Source organism: Asterias amurensis, chromosome 21 (genome assembly GCF_032118995.1).
Source record: "Asterias amurensis chromosome 21, ASM3211899v1".
Lineage (NCBI taxonomy): Eukaryota > Metazoa > Echinodermata > Asteroidea > Forcipulatida > Asteriidae > Asterias > Asterias amurensis.
The window spans coordinates 11,497,903-11,523,285 of record NC_092668.1 but is presented as its reverse complement, the minus strand read 5'-3'; the positions used below and the strand labels follow the sequence as shown (position 1 = coordinate 11,523,285).

The following is a 25,383-nucleotide window of genomic DNA, read 5'->3' as shown; positions in this document are numbered from 1 at the left end:
GTGCAAATGCGTCCTTGCAGGGGAAATTAAACGACATTGGTCGACGGAACACGTTCGCCATTTGTTTACAAACTAACTTCTTAGTGCATGTCATGAATGACAGGGGAAATGTTCGGCCATTAGGTATTCGCTGCAATCATTAAATTCGTGAATAGTCATGCTGCTTATACGTAGGTTCAGTGCATACACGCTCGCTTACGTGCGCACATACATGCATGTACAGTCATGTATGTCCATCGGACGTTTTTTGCATAGCCCCGGACACGATTGCATATGCAAAAGTGTCCGGAGCGGACAGTATTGCATGGTGGACACAATTGCATCTGACACCGGTCGATTTTGTCCAAATTATTTTTGGTCGACTCTACTTGTGTATTTTCTGGAGAAAGTGGAGGCTATGTTACACTGGTGATTAGGATCCAGTTGTTTTTCGGAAATAATCAGTGTGGAGAAACAAGCCAAAACAGGCTAGAAGTAGGGATGACATTTAAAAAAAAATTATATTAAATTTCAACGCCAAAAGATATTTAAAAAAAAAAATTATATTGGCAAAATGGCAGCTTCATCCTGATAAAATCACCTCAAAATTAACTGGAATAATGTGCCGATATGTGTACATTTAATAATCAATAAACAAAAGCTTGACTCTATACCCCTTCTCAGTTTTATGCTCTCACATTTCTTTGTGTATACTTTCACAGTTTTTAACCAAAGGTGGTATTAACATGGTGTTTTAACAGTATTTGATATTATAAATGCTCTTTTCAACTGTATAACACAAAATAAACGACATGGGTCGACAACAAACGACTCCTTTTGCTTCACATCAAACCAGAAAAGGAATGACATCTTGAAATAAATTGCAATTTCCAACCGAAGACGCTCGCCAAACTTTGTATTAGGTATAGACCTTAATGGCAAAATGCTATGTAGAAAACTAATTCCCCCGTGACGATGATGGAGCAAGCTAGTCGAAACGTTGAGACAAATAAGAATACACTCTGTGGTATGGAGTGAAGTTTCAGAACTGAGAAGTCTCCCGAAAATCCGACAGTCTACTCCGCGTAAGATACTTCTAGTGCAGGCAAAACAGTTCCCTAACAACATCTACCTGGCAAGTAGAAGCGTACCGCAAACCAAAGATTGATAACTATTACCTCCATTAAAGGCAGTGGACACTATTGGTAATTACTAAAAATAATTATTAGCATAAAACCTTTCTCACGAGTAATAGGAAGAAGTTGATGGTATAAAACATTGTAATCAACGGCTCCTTCTGAAGTACCATAGTTTTTGAGAAAGAAGTTATTTTCCACGAATTTGATTCAAGACCTCAGATTTACAACTTGAGGTTTCGAAATCAACCATCTAAACGCACACAACTTCGTGTGACAAGGGTGTTTTCTTCTTTCATTATTATCTCGCAACTTTGATGACCGATTGAGCTAAAATTTTCACAGGTTAGTTATTTTATGCATAATTATGTTGAGATACACCAACTGTGAAGACTAGTCTTTGACAATTACCAAAAGGAGTTGAGGGGTTCTATAATATTAATAGTATAGAGGTTTGTTTCGTTTTGGAGCCTGGGCACAAGAGGTTTTCCCATCAAAAGGGTGCACCCTTGAGGAATTGTAAATGTTTACTCCGGGAGTTCAAGGGCACTTTAGGCAATAACCAGGGGGATGGCGTAGGTCTGATAAGGGACACTTCGCATCATGATAGAGAGAATGAGCAGATGATGGAGCATTCTCGAACCCTTGGTCGCGGGTGGGGGGGGGGTCGACTGTTTTATTTTTCAATCTTTTATGAGAACCAGCGTTTATGATACTCCATTGACGGAGTGGTAATGGTTACAACATGAACAGCATAACTTTGTAAGTGACTCAAAATGAAGTGCCATTTCCCGTGTGACGTTGACTCACCCCCATCACGTGACTTATTAACTGTTTGAAAAATGACGAGTCTGCCACATGCGTGCTCCTGGATCTGGATTTGGGCGATTTGCCCATAGTGTTGCACAACAATGAATTTAACTTTTGAGCACACAGTGCAAGGATGCTATTCAAAGGGGATATGTTTTTTTTAAATGCAAAACAGTGTGCTTTGAATTTGTAACCGTCACTGCAATCCGGGGGGCGGGGGGGGGGGGGACGGGGGGGACGGGGGGGGGGGGGCGGGCAAAAGTATCCCCATGTCTATTACTGCGTGTTTGTCGTCCAAATAATGACAATGACATTATGCAAGCGCAAAAGTAAACAGTTAATAAATTGAACTTGTTTACTGATATAAATATAAAACTGTACATCGGTAATTAATGTATTGTGTGGGGACTAAAAAAAAAGGGGAGGAGAAATGCACTTGATTCTCTTGCAATTGTACATGATTTGCTCAACCCATTTTGTTTATAAAATATTTTGTTATCAAAATTTGCTACCGATAATGTTTGTATGTGGTCTGGGACGACACGACACGCTCACGTACACGTGCCTTCACCACCAATCATGCAACAAAGATCAACACTAAGAACGCTACGGCGCTATACTAATCTTTGCAGACTTTGTCACTTTGTTTTTTGCCCATCTTTGTGGCCCAGTCCCCACACCCCCAGCATTCTGTCAAATTTTATCAAATAATTTGTTCATGTAGTTTACCATGAATAAAATTGACAAGAGCTTTACTCTATTACCATTTTAGAGTAATCCACTTCGGAACAGGAAACTATTATTTGACAATAAAAATGTGGGGCGCCTTTGGTTAAAGCCATTATACACTTTCGGTAAACAGTATTGTCCAAGTCCCACACTTCGTGTATCACAACTTATATATAAAATAACAATCCTGTGGAAATTTAGGCTCAATCGGACATCGGAGTCCGGGAGAAAATAACGGGAAAACCCACTCCTGTTTTCGCGCGTTTCGCCGTGTCATGACATCTGTTTATAACAAATCCGTAATTCTCGTTAACGAGAATTTATATTGTTTTACCGTTTTCTCAAAAAGTAAAGCATTTCATGAACTAATATTTCAAGAGAAGTCTTTCACCATTGCCTTCTGTAAACCCTGTAAATTATTTGTAAATCTGTGAACTTTTTTTTTTTTCTGTACCGAAAGGGTCCAATGGCTTTAAAGTTTGACCTTCACTTGCACCGCAGTTAAGCGGTTGGTAAAGCCGTCTCGTGACCACGACTAGGATGGTTCCTACTACTACGATAATACCTAGGTGCACTAATAGTGTGAGACGTCCAGGTACATGTTTTCAATGAAAGACTCAAAGTATTGTACCGCGACGCTACAAGTACAAATATAGCGGTATATGATTCGTAAGATTGAGTGTGCAGACTACCTTATCCCACACACACTGACACAATCGTGCACGTCATGTGATTCACAGCGACGTTGCAAAACAATAGTTGAGACATTTCAGTGAAAATAGTGATGACAAGTCAATGTGAGACTGTTGTATCCACAATCATGAACACCACAAACGAGGAGATGTTTCCTGAAAGATATTCATCACATTTTTTAGAGATCTGAGCGTCCCAAAGGCCATGATATCATCAAGATGGCGTTGTATCGACGGATTTTCCCGCATAAAGACAAGAAATGTCGGAATGGAAGATGGACTTTTCGGTCGCACAAGAAGGACTACAATTTCTCGTAAGTTTAGGGATTGTTAATTTGTTGTTTATCATGAAGTAAAAATGCTTATTGACGGAAATTTAATTTATTTATGCGTAATAATATTGTCAGTAGTGTACACTCCAGATTGACCAGAGCGTCAGTAGAAATATAGTTACATTCAATTAATATTTAATACACCCCAACAAAAGCCCAAATCCAAAAGAGTACAGTTTTCAACTTCATTTGTTTGTAAATTGTTGTCCCAATCTGGCTCACATTTTTAAACCAAATTGTTGGTAATTTGGGTGTTTATTTTCAAAGCTGGGACATCAAATAAACTTGTCCAATAACAATGTTATATTTGTTACTCCTTTGGATCAAACATTATTTACATCATCACATAAATTGATAGTAGTAAATATTTCAACAGATGTGGACAAACCTTTCATACTTAACAGCCATGGCGTAATTTTTGCCAAAACATTGTTCATTTCAGGAGTACCACATACAGCGGCACAAACAATAATTCTGACCTGATAAAGTACTTTTTTTATGATACAGTTATTTATTTTACTTTTATTGAGTTACTTATATTTAAATGGATTTTTTTACATTTTTTATTTGATTTTATTATTTTATTTTATTATTTTAAAACTCATATATTTATTTATTTATTTATTTATTTGTTCATTTTTGTTTGTTTAACATAACAGTTCACCGGAGCTTCTAACATCACACAAGAGGTAAGTCTTTCAAAATTCTGTCAACTTTTCCAGATGCCCAACTCCGCCATCCCCCACTCCCCTCAAAAAAGTTTCCTGTCTCTACATGGCAAGAGTCACATACACAATGGTCAATCTTCAAATTAAAAACAGGTGCGCCGTCGCCTGCCCGGGCCACTTTTTTCATTGTCGACTAAATTCCACAATTTTTGCATAAAACTTATGTCATCATTATTGGGTGTGTTGGTTTAGCTTCCCTGGGTCGACCCCGGTGTGTGACGTGTTTTTTTTCCAGGACGATCATGTGCAGATAATTACCCACAATCGTCCTGGAAAAAAACCTGTCACACACCGGGGTTGACCCAGGGAAGCTAAACGAACGCACCCATAGATCCCTTCAAACTATTCCCATAGACTTTCCATCAGCCCCTTCATTGATAACATTTTCACACTGCTGTTGGATCCTTTTAATTACATGTTTAAATTATGCCAAGCTATAGGGTCTAGCTCACCTATTGTTAACAGAGGACTAGTACATAGTCTAGGTCAAGTCATAAGGAGTACTTTGGAATTTAAACCTTTTTTTTTTAGTATGTCAAGTCTGAACATTGCCTTATTATATAAATGTAAATATTACTGTGATGATATCGATTGTAATGTAATGTTAGGGGTTTATTGTGATTTCACAGATGAGATTGTAATCATTTTTTAGTCAACAAAAAAATGTTGTGATTGTTCCGGATAAGAATCCAGTCTTTTATTTGTTGTCATGTGATCTTCTTGATATTTGCACCCTAATAATCATTTTGCGATTATAACATTTGGGTTTGTCTGTAAATTTGTTATGTTTTTATTATTTTCATTTTTTTGTTGTTGAAAATATAGCAGGCGAGTCAGTAGGCCTTAACAATTAAAATAGGTACATTAAAATAAAACAATGGGGGAAGATGGAGCAAATGGGTGAATCTGGAAACGAGACGTACCTGAGGAAAAAAAGACAAAACTCAGACACAACACTGAAGCAGAGGTGAAGGCCTGAGGGATTGCTCTAGAAGCTAAGGAACTTATTTAAAGGCTTTCTTCTCACTGCACCTCGCTCAATAGAGAGAAAAAAAAACCTGAGAACAAACAGACCCAAGACATACGCACACACAAAATAGAATAACTAGTAGTAAGCTTGGGCGATATCACGATATTATCGAATATCGCGATATTAATTTGGAAACGATTTCGATATCGGATGGATTTGGTTTTAATTGAAATATCGATATATCGCGATATATCGCGATATATCACAATAATCGCGATAATCGCGATATATCGCAATATCGATTAAATATCGCGATGTATATATTGCTAGCTGAGACATCTTGCACCCCATAGGTTTGGAGTAAAACCAGAAGAATAGGTCATTAGAACACCTCTCTTATGCTATGACTGTCTCTTCTACAACTTTTACTTGGAGTTTGAAGACTGATGATGTCAATTTTAATTAATCGCGATTATATCGAATATCGCGATATACTGTCGGCGATATATCGTGAATAAAATAAATCGATATCACCCAAGCTTAACTAGTAGACTCAATTCACTTTGAGGCATCATCTTGGTGAAAAAAAAAAAAAAAATTGAGAAAATGAAACAATTCATGTAGGCCTACGTTGATATAAAACGTCAACATATATTAATTGTGTGGAACATTTAGAATAAACAGTTAACAATATTCCGTATTATAAGTGTTTTTGAACATGTTTTGTTTACACATGAGTGCACAAATAAATGTTTGGGGGTTTCCAAATTTTTTTGTTTGTATATTATGACAGTTAGTCATGATTTTCAACGTGCATGAATACTAGCACTTCCTCAAATGGCCTTTGTTGTCAAGCCATTGTTTACTTTTTATTCAACTCGGTCTGGAACTTGGTTTCCTTAAAGAATTCTTCTGTACTTGTGCATTGTTAGTCAATTTTCCTACATAACTCGCCCACTCAACATCTACGCTCTGTACTCCCCATTGCATGGCCGGCGCAAAATAAGGTCGTCAGCGCCTGCTGTACCCTGATTAGTCTCCCCGGGTTTTCTGCTCTCCCCGCTTGAGATTCGAAGAATAGCACAAGACGGGAGCGAATGGGAAAAGCTTGTGTCCGCCTGCTGTGCAGTCTACTGATGATGATGATGAGATGCGAACAATCAGTCACATAAAAACTGTAAAATAGTGTAGTTAAGATCCTGGCTGTCTTTGACATCAATTTCTGAACATGTCACAGCTCCTTGACTGTGTTCTTTTGGATCCACATTTACGCATTCACACAACAGAAAATAACTAATGTTCCTTGCTTCAAAATCTAACAATGTTTGAGAAGATTTCACTTGTTGTCCTGCGTGCAAATTTTAATTAGTCAGAACCTTGCGAAAATAAAGCTTGGGACCCCTGCTAAATTGCTGCCTTGTGAAAGGGGCTCTGTGTTCTTTTGGATCCACATTTATACATACACAACACCAAAAAATAACTAATGTTCCTTGCTACAAAATCTAACAATGTTTGAGAAGATTTCACTTGTTGTCCTGCGTGCAAATTTTAATTAGTCAGAACCTTGCGAAAATAAAGCTTGGGACATTGGAGAGGCGAAACAGTTTTGTCCTGTGTAAATTTTAAAATGTCACAACCTTGCTAAAATAAAGCAAGGAACCCCTGCTAAATTGCTGCCTTGTGAAAGGGGTACTTAAAGATTCCCCTGTGCTGTACATTTGCATTGTAGTGAATATCAAAGTCTTAAAGCGCACGTATATCAACAAGGTCTTCAAGGCGCTTAATACATGATTTAAATTGAAAGTTATATCAGGGAAATCTTGTACAACAACCAGTGAGGTATTAAGAATTAGATTCAACCTAAAATTAGGGAAAAGTTTCCATATTTAGAGAGATTGTGAAATTTATTCATGAGAACGTGGTAAGAATGGGTTATTTTCAGGGAACTTTCTTTCTGCAGAATCAGGGAGAATTGACAGCTAGCCCTGTGCATGTTGTGTGCAGTGTGTATAGTCAATACGTAGAGCTAAGGTCAATCCTGGGGCATTGCTATAAATGCACTATGATCATCAGCACATGATGTGTGTGGTATCTCTCACGCATTCCTCCATGCATGGTTTGTGTACTGCTATTGCTCACGTGAGCACACTACTGTGTGTACATGTAGCAATGAACGTAAAGCCTTAGTTTAAGGATTTGGGTACTTTTTCAAAATGTCCACAGATTTTCATAAAACTTACAGGGTTTGAAGATAATGATAGTGGAAAGCTTCCCTTCAAATATTACTTACTGAGGTGCTGTAGTTTTTGAGAAATGAGTTAAACAATGTCATGAAAATACGTTTTTTACATGCTAGAGATTTTATTTTCTTGACATTGTTTTACTCATTTCCCCAAAACTACAGCACCTCAGCACGTAATATTTTCAGGGAAGCTTTCTACTATCTAAATCTTCAAACCGTGTAAGTTTGGTGTAAATCTGTGGACATTGTGTTTTTTGTCCTACAAAATGTACATAGACCCTTTAATAGAGCTATTCAATAAATGGTTAATTTTTAGGAAACTTTCTTTCTTTAAAATCCGGGAGAGTTGGCAGTGTAAACAGTCAAAATGTGGAGCCAAGGTCAAACCTGGGACATTGACAATAATTGATCAGCACATGATTCTTGGTTCTTCCTCCATGGTTGTATCAACCACACACATTCCTCCATACATGGTTTGTGTACTGCTATTGCTTAAAGGCAGTGGACACTAATGGTAATTGTCAAAGACTAGCCTTCACAGTTGGTGTATCTGAACATATGCATAAAGTAACAAACCTGTGACAATTTGAGCTCAATCTGTCATCGAACTTGCGAGATAATAATGAAAGAAAAAAAGCACCCTTGTCACCCAAGTTGTGTGCGTTTAGATGGTTGATTTCGAGACCTCAAGTTCTAAATCTGAGGTCTCGAAATCAAATTCGTGGAAAATTACTTCTTTCTCAAAAACTATGGCACTTCAGAGGGAGCCGTTTCTCACAATGTTTTATACCATCAACCTCTCCCCATTACTCGTCACCAAGAAAGGTTTTATGCTAATAATTATTTTGAGTATTTACCAATAGTGTCCACTGCCTTTAAGTGAGCACACTACTGTGTAGGATGTGTTGGATTTGGGCAAATTGAGAACATAGTTGGCCTTGGACACCAAGAGATGCTTTTAAATAGCTGCATGTACGTAATAGGCCATGTAACCTGTGAAATCACATACTTATAAAAGAGCCACCAGGCCCAGACTTCCTGCAGACACAACTTAACGGAAGACAACATTAAATCTGATATTTTATGGAGAAAGTACTGTCTGATGATTTTGATCAACCTTGATATATGGAGAAAGGAAGCCAACTAAAAACTTGTTTAACAGCCGGCTTTGTTTTTAAAACAACTCTCCAAGTTACAATGTTAGGCTAGGCCCAATTATGACACAATGTAAAACTTCCCCTATGTCTATGTGGTTTGAGGCATTGCATGGTGAGGTATTAATTATATTTGATCTGCAGTAACACATTGTGTGTGTCTACTTGCCAGGTAGAGTTCGTTTTTTAGAGAACTGTCTTGTTGTATTCTACTAGTACCGCAGAGTAAATTTTTTGGATTGTTCGGGAGACTTCTTAGTTCTGAAAAGAACTGTCCTGCTTTTTTACTACTAGCTTGGCGAAAGGTAGAATATGCTCTAGGTCCAAATTATGAAGAAAAAAAATGTAAAACTTCCCCTATGTCAAAATTAAGACGCAAAATAAAAAACTTCCCATATATGTACATATATGCCTATTTCAAAATTAAGACACAAAATGTGAAACTTCCCCTATGTCCAAATTAAGACACAAAATGTAAAACTTCCCCTAAGTAAGACCAGTGTTGTAACTTGCCTGTCAGGAATTGCCCTGGAATATGCAAGGTCATTATTTGACAGCAAAGGTTACTTGGTCAATATATGTTTTGGGGTTTTGTAAAGGAAGGTGGGGTTAGTTTTGCATTGATTGTTGGCGATGAATGGATTTCAAGGTGAACTGTTGGAGTTTTCATCCAGTGTTGTGAGTTGAAGGACCACACCAGGGGAGGTCAAACAAGCCTTAGTGCATCCATTGCATCCTATGCAGGACGACCATTGTATGTCTTGTCTTTTGCCTTGATGTGGCATTGGTGGATCCTTTGACTTTCATGCCAAATTATAATAATAATAATTATAATAAATAATAACATTAAGACTTGTAATGCGCACGTATCTACCCTGCTGGGTGTTCAACGCGCAGTAAAACCAAAACAAAACAAAGAAAAACAGACAACAAAATTAGTCCTTGAAAACCTGTGACATAAGATAAGTTTTGAGAAGAGATTTGAATGTTGTTGGACAAAGACAAGATCTAAGATTAAGTGGTAGTGAGTTTCCAGATGAGTGGCGCAGCTGAAGAAAAAGACCTGTCACCCCATGAGTGTCAAGATTATCATCATGTCACATGTACACAGGCCTGCATGCTTCGCTTTTGAAAAGGGAAGGCCATCAAGGCATTTACTCCTTGGTAAAAGTTACTTTATGAGGAAATTGTAATTTTTATTTTAAGTAGGCCCAATTTCATAGGTTAAGCACTCAAAGCAGCTAAGCACAACAAAAACTATGCTTTGAATAAGGTTACCAGCCAAAATACCACGTCAATTGTATTAACCTGTAACTGGTATTCTGCTAAGCAGAATTTTTTTAAGCCTGTTTGAAATTTGGCCTGTACAGTAACTTTGCACCTGCAATGATTATCGGCTGAGCTATGTGTCTCATCACACAGCAAACCAGAGGTTGAATGACTTCAAAGTCAAAGTGGGGATTTCCTCGTCTCTGCCAAACGAGTCATTACACCCTCACCACCCCCCCTCCCCTCCTTCAACCCACAACCCACATCCCACTTCTCTCTGTTTTGCCAGTCGCCGCACTTCCACATAAAACGGAGCAATCAGCGTCGTTACTCAGTGAACGATCTGTGTCGCGTGCCTCTGAGTCACATTAGAGGCTGGCACCAAGCCACAACTTTTCCAGATCTTCGCTAGAAAATCTTGTTTCCTGGTGTTACTTATATCAAATACTTGACTCCTTAGGTGTCGCAGTTTGACTAATAAATAAATGATTTAGTCATTTTGAGTTGGTGCATTGTGAAAGTATTTTCAGCAAGCTTGTTTATTTTGTTAGTTTGCAATTTTATTTATGGAAAACAAACTTTTTAAAGTGGGTGGTGTTTTCTTCCTAAAACTTTGCTGGGAACACAATGTTTTATACGGCTGGCCTTATGGGAACAAATTTGATAGTATTCTTGTACCCAGACAAAAACAAAAAAGGAGCTGCAGTGCCTGATGGTTTCTTGACCGTTCAAACACGCAATAAGTCAAAAGTTTCGGTTCTTAAACAACGACAATGATCAAAAGGGACGATAGGCAGAGGGCGCTATATAATGCGCAGCCGAGTCGATGGGAGTCGTTGAAGAATCTCCTAGGAAGACTTACGAGAGTTGGCTTCTCATCAAATCTTGACGCTCCCGATGGATGGACGATAAGTTCCATGTCGCGGACATGTTCCAGGTAACATTGTATGATCTACCATGGATGAGATTTCTGGATGGAATAAAGTGGACTAATTTTGTTAAGTCTGTTTTACTTTTAGTTTGTATCTGGTTTTACTGCTCCTTGAACACCCAGCAGGATGTGTGCGCATACTACAAGTCTTTATTATTTTCAGTTTTATTATGAGTTGCCATGCAGTTATTGGTCTCTTTACATTGAATTTTCAGTTCTTTGGCATCTGCATAGTTGGTTTGCTGTAACACCATCTGGGCCCAATTTCATGGCTCTGCTTACCGTAAGCACAGAATAGGCTTGCCGGAAGCAGGGAATTCTGTGCTTACAGCAAGCCTATTTCACGAGTTAGAGGCAAATTTTGGCGTCTGCGCGTGCGTACTCCACGTTACTAGGCATTCTACGCTTACAAGGCTAGCGCAGAAATTCGGCGCTTGCACATAAGCAGGGAATCGTGATCGGAAGCCCAGAATTCGGCGGTAAGCAGAACCATGAAATTGGGCCCTGTTTACTTACTTGCTAGCTATATAATCACTACTGCAGACTAGATTTTTCGGAATTCTAGGGATTTCTCTTACACCGAGTAGATAGTAGGACGATGAAAAGAACTTAAACAGCTCTATGAAATTGATGCTTACATGGTTTGTTTTTTTCTGTTTTCTTTGTACAGTTGGCAAGCCCCTGAATTTGACAAGAATCAGATCCGACTTCTTGTTTTCAACGAAGGAGAGGGACGTAAACTTCTCTTTGACTCCAAGGCCATCAAGAAGAATGAGCAGAAAGTGGAGGTAAGATTAGGAACCAAAATCATCAAGCTTAGCATAAATGAAACAAATTGGTTAGCAAATTTGGATTACCAGTGGACATTATACACTGTTCCCTACTTCGAATTACCTAATCACTAAAAAAAGTATAGCTAAGCACATCAAAGGAATTTAGCTCAGCACAACGAGAGGATTGAAGCTTAGCACAACAAGAGGAACTTAGCTTAGCACAATGAGTGTATTGTAGCCTTAGCCGAGAGGAACTTTAGCTTAGCACAACGAGAGTATTGTAGCTTAGCACAACAAGAGGAACTTTAGCTTAGCAAACGAGAGGATTGTAGCTTAGCACAACAAGAGGAACTTAGCACAAAAAGAGAAACTTAGCTTAGCACAACAAGAGGGTTATAGCAACAAAAGGAACTTAGCTTAGCACAGTGAGAGGAATGTAGCTAAGCACAACATGAAGAATTCATCTAAGAACAGCAACAAAAAAATTAACAAAGTAAAACAAAAAGAATATAATAGCTAGAGCTATTAGCATAACGAGAATTGAGTAGTTAAGGGAAACCCGAGGGCGCCCGTCAGAAGCCATACAACCATGAACTGTCGCGTAGCTAGGGATCACACCGGGGAGGCAGCAAGAGAGGGATCACCTCAAGGGGATTTAAGGCTGTGGACACTATTGATGATTGTCAAAGACCAGTCTTCTCACTTGGTGTATTTCAACATATGCATAAAATAACAAACCTGTGAAAATTTGAGCTCAATTGGTTGTCGAAGTTACAAGATAATAATGAAAGAAAAAACACCCATGTCACACGAAGTTGTGTGCGTTTCATTGGTTGATTTCGAGACCTCAAATTCTAAACTTGAGGTCTCGAAACCAAATTCGTTGAAAATTACTTCTTTCTAAAAAACTATGTCACTTCAGAGGGAGCCGTTTCTAACAATGTTTTATACCATCATCCTCTCCCCATTACTCGTCACCAAGAAAGGTTTATGCTAATAATTATTTTGAGTAATAACCAAGTGTCCACTGATTTAAACTTTTCATTTCTTGACATTTAAAATGTCTGGTATGGACAGGAATTGATTCAACTTATTAAAAATTCTTTTTCATCAGTCATCTGCGGGCAAGGGAAACCAGTGCAGGTTTAGCTGTTCTTTCGGAAGTAAGAACAATCTTTCGTCATCGGTTAATGCCCACCTACAAGGGTCAGGCGTCCCAGGACCAAATGGAGATGTCAACAGCAAATACACAGTGAGTAATTTCAAGTAATTTTCACCAGAAGATGATCAGAGAATATTGATCGAAATGTTGAGTTTAAACCAACGGTTGTTTTCAGAACCACCCCAACTCAGTTACCCCAAACCTTTTTATTCTCATTTCCACCGTGCAAAGTTTCAAATCCAACTTTATTTCAGGTTTGTCTGTTTCTTTGTTTGGTTTATTTCCATTCGCACAATTTGACATTCATAAATACCTCAGACAGTTTCGCTATTCCTATTGGTGGAGAGTGCGTCACGTGGGTTAGTATAAACCTTTGTTTGTGACCAGTAAAAAATTGTTGAAACATGGACGTGACATGCGAGTTTGCACCTGTGCTTATATGACAGTTTCTTCATTCCTATTGGTCGAGAGCAACGACCTGGACAGTTGTGCCACATCACGCGATACGCGCGACTCGCACAGCATTCCCTTCATCATGGTAAAATTATGAAAAAACAGGCCTCGTTTGGTTTAAACCACCAGTTGAAAACCTCTTCACCACACATTGATTCCCTTATTAAATAATAACAAATATAAAAGTAATGAATAATGTAATAATTAGTTGGCAAATTAAAGGCACAGCAGGTTTACTCGGGTAAAGGGCACTTCTATGGGGAAAGTTATTTCAAGGGCTGAAATCCTGTATAATTCATCATCTTTCTCTTTAAATTTACCAGTTTTTGCGCCCAAGTTCCGATGTAAAACTCCTGGGGGAAATGATGTATGGGTCTGTAGCAATGTCGTATCGAGGGTCATCGGTCAAAGTTCACACCATCAAATCACCGTCTGAACTCATGCTATCCCAGGTGTTTGTGCTACGACCAAAGGAAAATGTGTAAGTATTCTGCTAAGCTGATGAATAGTGGTTAATAAACACTGGCGGGAAACCCACTCGACTTTTGAATGGGATGGTAGCTGGTGAGCCATTGCTTGCTAGACTCTTCAGTGCTAAGCGAGTTTGTATGCTCAGCAGAAACTTGGACTTTATACTGCACAATTGGACACAATTGCTTACTTACGTCACTCTTAAAAATTAGACTGGTTTTGGCAAGGGGAAATGCTGACTTATTGGCGAAACTATCACAAGTTTTCACAAATTGGTGACTCTACATTTGAAAGTATAATACAATTATGCACATGAGATACATTTTTTCATCTGAGAAAACTGCAAGTCATTATTCATCATTATTTTTTCTTCTTTACAGAGATCCAGAAAGGGATAACATAAGTCTTGCCCCAGTGGACATGATGGTCCCACGTAGTAATAAACCCACCGAGTCAATTGGTAAGGAAGAATGTGTTTATCTGTTCAAAAATGATAATAATAGTTGGTTCCCGTATAGCACACATACCCTAGTGGTTAGATCAATTATTATCCCTGTTCATCCTGGGGTGTCGTGGCCAAGCGGATAAGAGCACCAAACTCAAGCTCTGCTGCTTCTGTTCAGCAGAGTGTGGGTTTGAATCCCGGTCGTGACACTTGTGTCCTTGAGCAAGACACTTAACTATAATTGCTTCTCTCCACCCAGGGGTAAATGGGTACCTATGAGGGCAGAGATGGTTCTTGTGGTTGATTTAGCCGAGTAGCGCATATTAATGTTGCACAGGCTGCATACTCCCCACCAGGGAGCTGAGATGGTTAAAGGAGTGATTGAAGGCCCAGTGACCAGGGGTAATAATGTGAAGCGCTTTGGGATGCCCTTTGGGTGTGAAAAGCGCTATATAAAAAACGGGTTATTATTATTATTATTATCACTCAGGCATACTTTAAGACCATTCCTTTAACTTTCTCAACTCCCTGGGAGTATAAAACACCAAGCTGCTTGAATTAGCCCTAAGGGGGTTAATCCAAGACAATACACTTTAGTTTCTTGCTAAAGGAGACAAGTGAACCATGATGCAGTAGACAGCTCGGCCACAACGCACCGTGAGATGAATAAGACCATGTGTAACAAGACCATATTTAATCTTTCCTTCCATACAGCCCATAGTCTACCTGTAGCCGTTCCCACTGCTGCATCCTACAGCACTTTAGATGATGATAGTGGAGTAGCTTCAAGTAAGTCCGTTTTCTCTCAGCGGTACTGAAGTTAATAACAATCCTCTGTAATACCTTTAAATTTGAACCTTTGTCAATGAACTCTGACATTATGCAAATAGATGAACCAATAAATGTAAGAGAAACATTCACAAAATTAGCAACATACTGTACATACATCGTCGGAGGGAGATGACAAACAATATACTTTTAAATTTCTACTGTTCCGATACGTTTCTTTTAAAGTTGTTTGTTTAATTACTTTATACCATCCTTATTTGTTACTGACCTTTCAACTTTGACCTCCTGACAGGCTCCAGCAGTTTCTTGACCCCGTTTCCATCACCTGGAAGTAGTGTATCCAGCAACCAATCCAACAGCCTCCATCGACGATGGATGCGGAACCAGGTTACCAGCATGGAGCACGGAGTCCGACGTAAATCCTCTGAAACTCTCCTAAATGTTGATGAGGTAAAGGCTGATACACGAAGTGTGGGACTTGGACAATACTGTTTACCGAAAGTGTCCAATGGCTTTAAGGGAGAATGCTGGTATATGCAAACTTACATTAGTTCTTTCTCGAAGAAAAAAATAGACAAATAAAGGAAAGAGTAAACATTGATGTGAATTCTTGTTAATTGCAGCCGATGAATCGAAGACGCCACCCCAAGATAGGTGTGGGCGTGGTCGTCACGCTCTTTGACGAGACCGAGCTGGAGAAAAGAAGACATTTCCAGACATTCTTCTTCTCTCACTTTACGCTGTTTGAGGGACACTTCTTGAGGATGTCAAGAGCTGTGGAGAAAGCTCTTACCCATCAGCGAAGGATGTTCATCACCCCAATTATGGAGGTTAGTCAATATAATATAAAAAATAAAAAGACATTAAAAAACAAGATCTCATCATTTTGGTTCTTGGATGACCGATTGAGCTCAGACTTTCACAGGTTTGTTATTTTATGCACATGTTGAAAGACAGCAAGTGAGACAGCTGGTTTTTGACAATTACCATTAGTGTCCACTGTCTTTAATCAATGTTTGTTTCTTCTCTCCATCCCATCCATACAGGCTCTATACGAGTTCCGTTCCTCTGTGTACTCCTTATACTGCGCCCCTCGCATCCAGCGTCCTATCTGGTTGAATATGATGACTTATCAAATGCAGAGGGGTCATCTTTGTGAGCATCTTATGCATGAGTTACATACAGAGCTGGAGATCCACAACAGCAAACAGACAAACTTGTGAGTAGGAGTCGAGTTCATTCCATCCACACTTTAGATAAACTATCCTGTTGAAGTATCCATCTATTAAATCGTTGCGGTACCTGCTGCCTAAATGTAGGATTCGAACTGCCTCTAGCTACCGGGCAATCTCGGTAGTCTAGTTGGTAAGACACTGCTCTAGAATTGCAAGGTCGTGGGTTCGAACTCGACCCGAGTAATATGCCTAGAGTAATACACATCGGTGTATGGGTAAAAACCAAAATTAATATTCTTTATCCCCGATGCAAATTTAACACCTATTATATCGTTGCGGTACCCGCTGCCGAAACATAGGATTCGAACTGCCTCTAGCTGCCGGGCAACCTCGATAGTCTAGTTGGTAAGACACTGCTCTAGAATTGCAAGGGTCGTGGGTTCGAATCCCACCCGAGTAACATGTCTGTGATATTTTTTCACAGGACTCGGGAAAGTACTGAGTATACAGTGCTAACACACATCGGTGTATGGGTAAAAACCAAAAAAATTAATAATATGCCTAGGTTTTTTTTTTTTCACAGAGCTCGGGAAAGTACTGAGTATACAGTGCTAACACACATCGGTGTATGGGTAAAAACCAAAAAAATTAATAATATGCCTAGGTTTTTTTTTTTCACAGAGCTCGGGAAAGTACTGAGTATACAGTGCTAACACACATCGGTGTATAAGGGTAAAACCAAAATTAATATTTTAATTCTTTACCTATCGTAAGAAGGAAGTTGCACAACTCAAATCTCTTATGACCATTATTTTGTTTTTTTTTCTTTGCAGTTTCTTCAGTCGTCTGTTAACAGCAGTATTAATGCACCATCTTGCCTGGGTTCCAACGGTCATGCCGGCTGAGGCAGCGCCAAGCCGTGCATACCTTGACAAACACTCCTCAATTCTTGTAAGTCCACTCAGAATCTCATTTTGTTTTCAAAAGGCACTGGTAATTACTAAAAATAATTGTTAGCATACAAATCTACTTGGTAAGAAGCAATAGAGAGCTATTGATAGTATAAAACATTGTGAGAAACGGCTACCTCTGAAGTAACGAAGTAGTTTTTGAGATAAAAGTCATTTCTCAGTAACGTTTTTGAATTGAATTTGAGACCTCAGCTGAGGAGATGAAAATGATTTTGTATTTATGATATGTATTTATGTTAATTACAGCTGGATTTGCTCGCCAAGTCCCATCCCTACAACCCCCTCTGGGCCCAGCTGGGGTAAGTTTTAATTTTTTACAATAATCTTGTGAGAAAGTTTAGGGAGTAAGACAGAGCAATGTTTTATTTGTTCACATGTAATAAAGTTTCTTAAAAAATCGTTCAGTTTTGGGGGTTATGTATTGTTGAGATATGTGGAAAGTATAGCAATAAAGGTCTAAGCCTTTTTCAGGGGAGTGTTATTAATTGGTCGACTGACTTTAGTTCGTTTACGTCCCTTCCCCCTTCTTACAGGGATATGTTTGGTGCAATCGGCTACCCCTGTAAAGTCGCCAAGACAGTCATTGTTGGCCGCCGTGCCGATGTCGTCTGCCGTCTACTCTACATTCTCAGCTATTTCATCCGATGCAGCGAGGTTCACGAAATCCCCGAACAGAGAGAGCAGATCTACATGGAGTACAACAACTTTGACTTGCAGTCTCTAGATATGGAAGAGGTGCATAAAACAGCCGTAGGGGGAGCTCCTTTAGATGATGATGGCAGTAGAGAGGTTGCCATTACGAAATCGGAGGGGGTGATGACGCTGTGTGATTCCGCTGATAGTGGGTTAGAGAGTTCCTTAGAGAGGTTGCTAGATTCCCAACAGGTGGAAGAAGATGATTCAAATACAGGAGGGAAAGAAGATTTCACCGCCATGGAGTCAATTAAAACTGTTGGAATTTCTCCAGTAGCCACAGAGAGTATCAGAGATACATCTGGAACAATATCTACTAAGGAAAGACCTCTATCTGGAAGTCTTTATCCAGATCTTCAGATGATCCTTTCAGAGGCCTCGGATGCGAACGGACAACAGTCAGAGTCGCTTGAAGCTGAACCTAAACAACCAGAAGACCTCGTCCAAGTGCCTTACATACATCCAAAGGATATCGAGCCTGTCTGCCCTCGGCGTGAGCGCATTGCTGCGGTTGGTATGAGTGCACCAGCGGGATTAGAGTTTCAGGATAAAGGGGTTGGACAGATTCCAGAAATATACCCGAGGACCTTCCATGAGCTGTCGCTAGACTCTAAGCTGGAATATTCTGTTCCTGTAGGGCGGAGAAGTGTCGGAGTCGAGGAGTCGACACATCATGGTTTTCAGGATTCATCTACAAAGACAACTAAAGAGGACTTTAGCTTGTTTAAGAGTGGCCCAGGACACGACAGACCTACACTAGCAACAACTCCTCCAATGATTAGGCAGTCTTCAAATGGAAACACCTCGCCAACTAATGTTCAGGAATCAACAGACTCTACTTGTTCAGGGTCAACAACCCCAAGTGACTCCAGAGTGGATACTGACGACTCTTCGACGGATCATTTTGAAACTGTCTCATCTGAAGACTCATCCTCGCCTTCCGTGCGTCGACACAAACGATTTCCCTTAACCAGCCCCCTTGCGCGTGCCCACCAAGAAGCCTTGTTCGCCCAGATCAGAAACGAGGCCAGATCCACGGTGGAGCTGAAAAAGCCGAGTGAGAACATACCTCCAGAAAGGAAAGACCAGAAAGAATCTGTTAGCCTGCACGCAACTACAAGAGGGCAGCAGATATCGTCACCACACATCACTCAGTATGTGGACAATCAACATGAACCTTCAGGAAGGCATGATGTACTTGCCAGGCCGCTCTCCAATGAGGACACAAGAGGGCAGCAGACAACTCCAGTTCGGCGCCAGACAAGCCAAGAGAAGTGCAGGACTTATATGAGATGTTTCTCCACTGGTTCTAGTGTGTCGTCAGGCTACAGTGATCGGACACTCGTAGATCATGAAGAACTTCCAATGGCATTGTGAGTATTAGTAAGGTCTTCATGAAGAGTTACTCATAACATTCCTCCTTAAAGCCATTATATATTTTTGGTACAGAAGACAAAAAAATGTTCACAGATTTACAAATAACTTACAGGGTTTACAGAAGGTAATGGTCAAAGACTTCTCTTGAAACATTGTTCCATGAAATGCTTTACTTTTTGAGAAAACATTAAAACAATATAAATTCTCGATAGCGAGAATTACGGATTTATTTTAAACACATGTCATGTCAACACCCGACTCTGACGACCGATTGAGCCTAAATTTTCACAGGTTTGTTATTTTATATATAAGTTGTGATACACGAAGTGTGGGCCTTTGGACAATACAGTGTACTGAAAGTGTCCAATGGCTTTAAAGGATTTAGGTAACTTTTGTAACACAAAACATAATAACCACAGATTTACATTAAACTTACACCGTTTGAAGATAATGATAGAAAGCTTACCTAAAAATATTACTTGCTGAGGTGCTGTAGTTTTTGAGAAATGAGTAAAACAATGTTACTAAAATACATTTTACATGCTGAAATAAGAGACAAAATGCAGAAGCAGTACCTTTTCAGAAGTCTCCCGAAAATGTTTCTCTGTGGTAGTAGAATATATAGCAAGATAGTTCTCTAAAGAACACATTCTTCCTGGCAAGAAGATACACACATGGTGTTACCAAAAACCAAATATATTGATACCTCACCATGCAATGCCTCAAATCGTAAGATATATAGAAAACGCACTTTCACATGTGACCTTTCTCCTTTAGCACCGAACCAGTTACTCCTGAGACTGACCCTGGCGAGACCTATGTAGACAACTTTGGCCGATCTCTACTCGGCGGATACTCACAGACTTATGTTCCAGATATGGCCCTGCATGGAGTTCCTGAACTAGACAAGAAACAGGTGCTGTCGGACCTGGTCCTAGCCTCACAGGTAAGTCAAGAATCCACTCACCCTCCGGAAGTCTACCACGCAGACATCTTTATACTTGCACATTGATTTCAGCTTGCAGCACATTTTGTTGACATTTATTCCAGTGACCAAGCACTTTTGGACCCAAGTACGACTATACTCCTTTGGAGGGATGTAATCATTGGAAGAAAGCTACGTAGATAGCTGGTGTTTCTACAGCACACCCTTGAGATATACTAGGGTTTGGATTTTAACAAGTTGTCTGTTAAACCGTTGATGTAAAACTGTTAACGTAAAACCGTTACACGTATACTCATAGATGCGCATAAAAGCGGCTCGGAGTTCCTCCCTCCTGACCTGACGTCATTGAGTGTTGTTGTAAGCAAGGAGCTGTTCAATTATTATATATTAAGCTAATCTAATCATTTATTGTTTAAAGTGCACCACATACAATTATCTCAGCACAGTGTACAAAGTGACAAGAAAAGATCAATATACATGTATATGATTTGGGGGGCTAATCATCCTTACACGCAGCTAAGAGCTGAATTGCGAAGGACGCGGCTACAACGTGTTCGAGAAGCAGGCATGCAAGGGCGCCTCAGGCTGCCAGCCACATCAACCCATTATGACCACGGAGCACAGCCAAGATCGCAAGTGTTTGATTTTTCCCCCGAGTCTTGAAAACTCTCGTGGCACAGCAGAGAACCAATGCACAACTCAACTTGCATATGGCCCTGGCCGGGAATCGAACCGGGGTCACCTTGGTGAGAGGTGAGCGCTTTATGCACAAGCCAACCATGCAACCATATCAAGATAAAGATCAAGAAATCCATTAAAAAATGTCCTTAATGTTTCTCCAGATGTTCAATTGTAAAACTGTCGTCCTGTTTTCATCTCCTTCTAGAACTCGGTCCTCGATGAAGCCATTTCAGAAGCAGTCTGCATTGTGGCAGACACTGATAAGTGGACTGTGGAGCTTCTATCCAGCGAGAGGACCAGCCCGTCCCCAGAGAAACCTCTAGGCCTTGAAGTGTCCGTTGCCGAGTGTGTACATGACCTGATGGAGTCGGTCCGTCAGATGTGCCATCTCAGGATGCCCTCAGATTTTGTAAGTTGCTATAATTTTTAGGACTTGAGAATATTCATTTTTTATATAGTGCTTTTCACACCCAAAGGGCGTCTCAAAGCGTTTCCACATTACTACCCCTGGTCATTGGGCCGTAAATCATTCCTTAAACCATCTCAGCTCGTAAAGGAGTATACAGCCTGTGCAACAAATATGCGCCACAGCACCTTGTAAACCATTACATGGTGCTATGGAAAAGGAGTAGATTTCATACTTCAAACGTAGTCCACATACCTTCCAGAGTATACTGTAAACCATTACATGGTTCTATTAAAAAAGAGTAGGTCTCTAAATGTTGAAGCACTATTTAAGAAGCCAATCCATGATGTTATCTTCCACATGTTCATTTGCTTCACCCTCAAAGGATTGTGTTTGTGAGACTCTACCTCCTTCTGACCCTGTGACCCAACCAGACCAGTTTCTTCGTTGCCTTTTTTTCTTCGACCAAAAGCAATCTCCAAGACTTTCTCCTTTGCATATCAAAACTGTTGAATAGTTCAGTTGCTCACTGGTAGTTTGGTTTTTAAGAAATAAGTGAAAGTGCATTTTGATTTGCAAGTTTTAAAAAGGTTTTTCTTGCTTTTCCACAATGCAGTGTCTTATGCACCTGGAAGACCAACTCCAGGAGGTATACTTTAAGAGCACCGCCCTAGCAGCCTATCTGGACAAGAACCCCCGTGCTGGGCCTAAGGAGATGACGGCCATCCTGGGCTTTGAGCCCTCCGATTTACCCCTCCTCCTAAGCGTACTCAGTGTTCACTCCCCAAATGTCATCAAGAACGTGTTGTGGGAGACCCTCGAGAAGAGATGAAGAAGACTGATGTTATTTCTTCATTTTTTAAACTTAGAAATCCAGGTTTTTTTTAAGAGAAACAAAAATGACGAAATAAACAAGAGAAAATCATATGGAACACCCCAGATAGCAGAGTAGGGGCTTTTAAAACCAAAGATAAATAAATGTAAGCAAGGCGTTGCACTCACATCCCTGTGATTGGGACAGAAGCCGAGATTGAGTGGGTTGTCGGGGGAGCATTACTAGACAACACATTGCAAAGAAACAGAGGAGAAATCAGCGTTTCAGTATGTCGATTTGTCATGAACATTGTATCTTGCATGAAAATGCTATGCAAAAATTTTGCATCTCAACAAAAGGTTTAAGCCAAGTTTTAGGAAAAGGGTGTCCAAAACATGCTGAAAAAAAAGAAATAGTGGGTGTCCGAATTGTTCACTTGCAAAACAGGATGTCCAATAGACACCCAACCCTAAACTTAACCCTCTGGCTAAAACCTATGATCTCGGCAGGTACTTGTTTTGTGTGTACATCTGGGCTCATCCAAGCGAGATAAGATGTTTTTTAAAATGTCAGACACGCACAAAGCATAAGTTCCACTTTAGGACTGCTACAACAAAATATAGATATGCTTCAAAGATGTACATGTAATCATCAGGAAATTTGGAAGTCTTTTGATAAAAATTGTAATTATGTCATGTATACAGAAAATTTAAGTTGTTCAAGTATTCAATAGTATTTACTTCTGTCTATACCTTGAGAGCGTACAGCAATCACACAACAGTGACATTTTCTTCAGAACAACATTTTGGCCCACGTTCATTGCTTTAAGTTTCATGTGTGAAGGAAAAAATATTTACGCACTTTACCGGGTCTTAATGTTTGACTATGCCCAGTCTAATTCTGATGCCAGAATAAAACATTCACAAGGGCACTGACAAATAGGAGATGAGAAACAATAGACAGGTTGCATGTCAAAACGCTCATCACCCAAGAAAGAAAGAAAACATTTTACAAAGAAAACTAACCATGAATTACAGAGGTTTGTCACACACTGCGTCATTTCGCGCGTAGTAGTCCATGTCTGGCATGTCAGAACGCTTGCCCAAGAAAGAAAGACATTTTTTTTTTCAACGAAAACTAACCATGAATTCAGAGGTTTGTCACACACTGCGCCATTTCGCGCTTAGTAGCTCATGTCTGGCATGGCCAAATTTCACGGCTCTGCTTACTGTAAGTAAAGAATCAGCACTTACAGAAGCAGGGCATCCCACGCTTACTTCAAGCGTATTTCACGGGTTAGCAGGGAATGTTTTGCCTGTGCGCATGCGGACTCCAATTGGAGGAGGGTGATTGTAAGCACAGAATTATGCGCTAAGCAAAACTATGGAATTGGGCTAAGGTTAATCTGCGCACTCCACGTTACAAGGCATTCTTTGCCCACACAGCTAGTGCAGAAATTCGTGCTTGCTTCGTAATTGGAGGAGGGTGATTGTAAGCGCAGAATTATGCGCTAAGCAAAACTATAGAATTGGGCTAAGGTTAATCTGGAGAAATTGATTGTTGCCCTGCTCAATATCTTAAGTCGTAAATTACTCAGAAACAATTATGCTGCAATCTTATTGTAAAGTTGTAAGTCGGTTGTATATTAATTATCACTGAAATTTATTTATATCATGTGGAATGAGTGTAAAGATAAGATTTCTGCTGTAAGATGTACAGTTTGTTAGAAAAAATTGAGATCAAGTGTTCATATTAATTTGGTATTATGTGAGAATTTTTTTGCAAAACTAAAAAGCATTTTTGAGTTTTGTTGGAAGCTCTACAAATTGAAATTGACATGTGTTTACTGAAGAAGAAGAAAAAAAAACAATTATAAAAGTTTTTTTTTTTTACTAGCCAAAGTGTAATTTATATATAATTTCTAAATTATTCTTTCCTTTTTTTTAAAATAACAAAGTGGAATACTTCGAACACAGCTGGCTGAATGTTCATAACGATATTTCTGTTTGTAAATTTTGTAAAAAGGTTAATTAAATTGTTTTTGTAATTTTAAGATCGGCAAAGTGTGCCGTCTTTTAGTAATTTACAGGGTTGACCATTTTGGATCTTCCCGTAAAGAAGGGTTATAATGAGTTTCAATCCAGACTGGTTATGGCCTTCTGGCTGAATACTCCATGAAGGCAACAAAGGCAATTGCCTCCATGCCCCCTGGGAACTGCCTTGGTGCCCTTGAAATGCTACAGTAGAAATTTACAATTGATAAGGTCAAAAGCTGAAGCAAGTAGCCAAGGCCTTAGTCAAGACCATCATATGATTTGAAAGCTACACACACAGAGTTTTGGACAGAGGTGTCTTTTCCTTTAAGACCAACTAAACAAATTTCCAATATTTTGTCATGAAGATTTGGAAGAACTTGACTTCACTTCTGGGAAAGACAAGAACATCCCCTTGCTACAATACAACATTTTTCTTTATGCATCGTGTAATTTTGAATTTAAACATGTCTTATTTATGAGAGCATCTGAAGGATGGCAAGAGTATTAAAATTATGATTGTTTTTGTATTAAAAAAGAAAAGAAAACAAAGAAGTGATTATTTAACAATGGTGGAATGGAAATGAAGTTGCCTGTTATTATGGGCATTGAAATAATAAATAAATTATTACTACAATATTATGAACTTTGTTTGTGTGGTTAATAATTCCATGACATATTTTTTCACATGACTCGAGAGAGCACAGAATATACAGTGCGTACACATATGGGCAAAAACCAAATTTAACATCTATTAAATCATTTGCAGTACATGCTGCTAGAACATAGGATTCGAATTACCTCTAGCTACAAGGCAAACTCAGGGGTCTAGTTGGTAAGACACTGCTCTTAAATTCCAAGGGTCGTGTTTTTGAATCCCACCCGAGTAATATTCCTGGGGTGTTTTTTTTCACAGGACTCGGGGAAAGTACTGAGTATACAGTGCTAACACACATCCACTATGTGGATAAAAACCATTCTTTATACCCGATTTAAATTTAACATCTATCCACTACATAACATCTCGATTAAAATTTATAACGCGTTCCATAAATACCATAATAGAAATTAACATGCATGGTGGCGAGTATATAACAAATAAATAACAAACAACATTTATTAGGCGCTTAAAATGGTTGTTTCTATTAATAATAATAATAATAATAATAATCAAAGTCTTATATAGCGCCGTAATCCGCCAATGCAGGCGCTCGTGGCGCTT

At 39.4% G+C, this 25,383-nt stretch overlaps 1 protein-coding gene across 2 annotated transcripts; it reads left to right on the top strand.

Annotated features, from left to right (window-relative positions):
• The first annotated feature begins 3,427 nt into the window (after positions 1-3,427).
• On the top strand, positions 3,428-24,801 carry LOC139953045 (folliculin-interacting protein 2-like). Of its 2 annotated transcripts, XR_011787933.1 has the most exons (17): positions 3,428-3,660; positions 4,338-4,367; positions 11,643-11,760; positions 12,860-12,997; positions 13,684-13,841; positions 14,212-14,291; positions 14,991-15,065; positions 15,358-15,515; positions 15,689-15,895; positions 16,112-16,284; positions 17,074-17,191; positions 17,458-17,510; positions 17,745-19,277; positions 20,059-20,227; positions 21,114-21,317; positions 21,931-23,167; positions 23,284-24,801. XR_011787933.1 is itself a non-coding variant. In XM_071952440.1 (16 exons), exons 1-16 carry the CDS (start codon positions 3,566-3,568, stop codon positions 22,144-22,146), a joined length of 3,525 nt encoding a protein of 1,174 aa, XP_071808541.1. In that variant the 5' UTR covers positions 3,428-3,565; the 3' UTR covers positions 22,147-24,801. The 2 variants fall into 2 exon arrangements, 1 of the variants encoding a protein (XP_071808541.1); XM_071952440.1 differs by having other exon boundaries at positions 21,931-24,801.
• Positions 24,802-25,383: the final 582 nt, after the last annotated feature.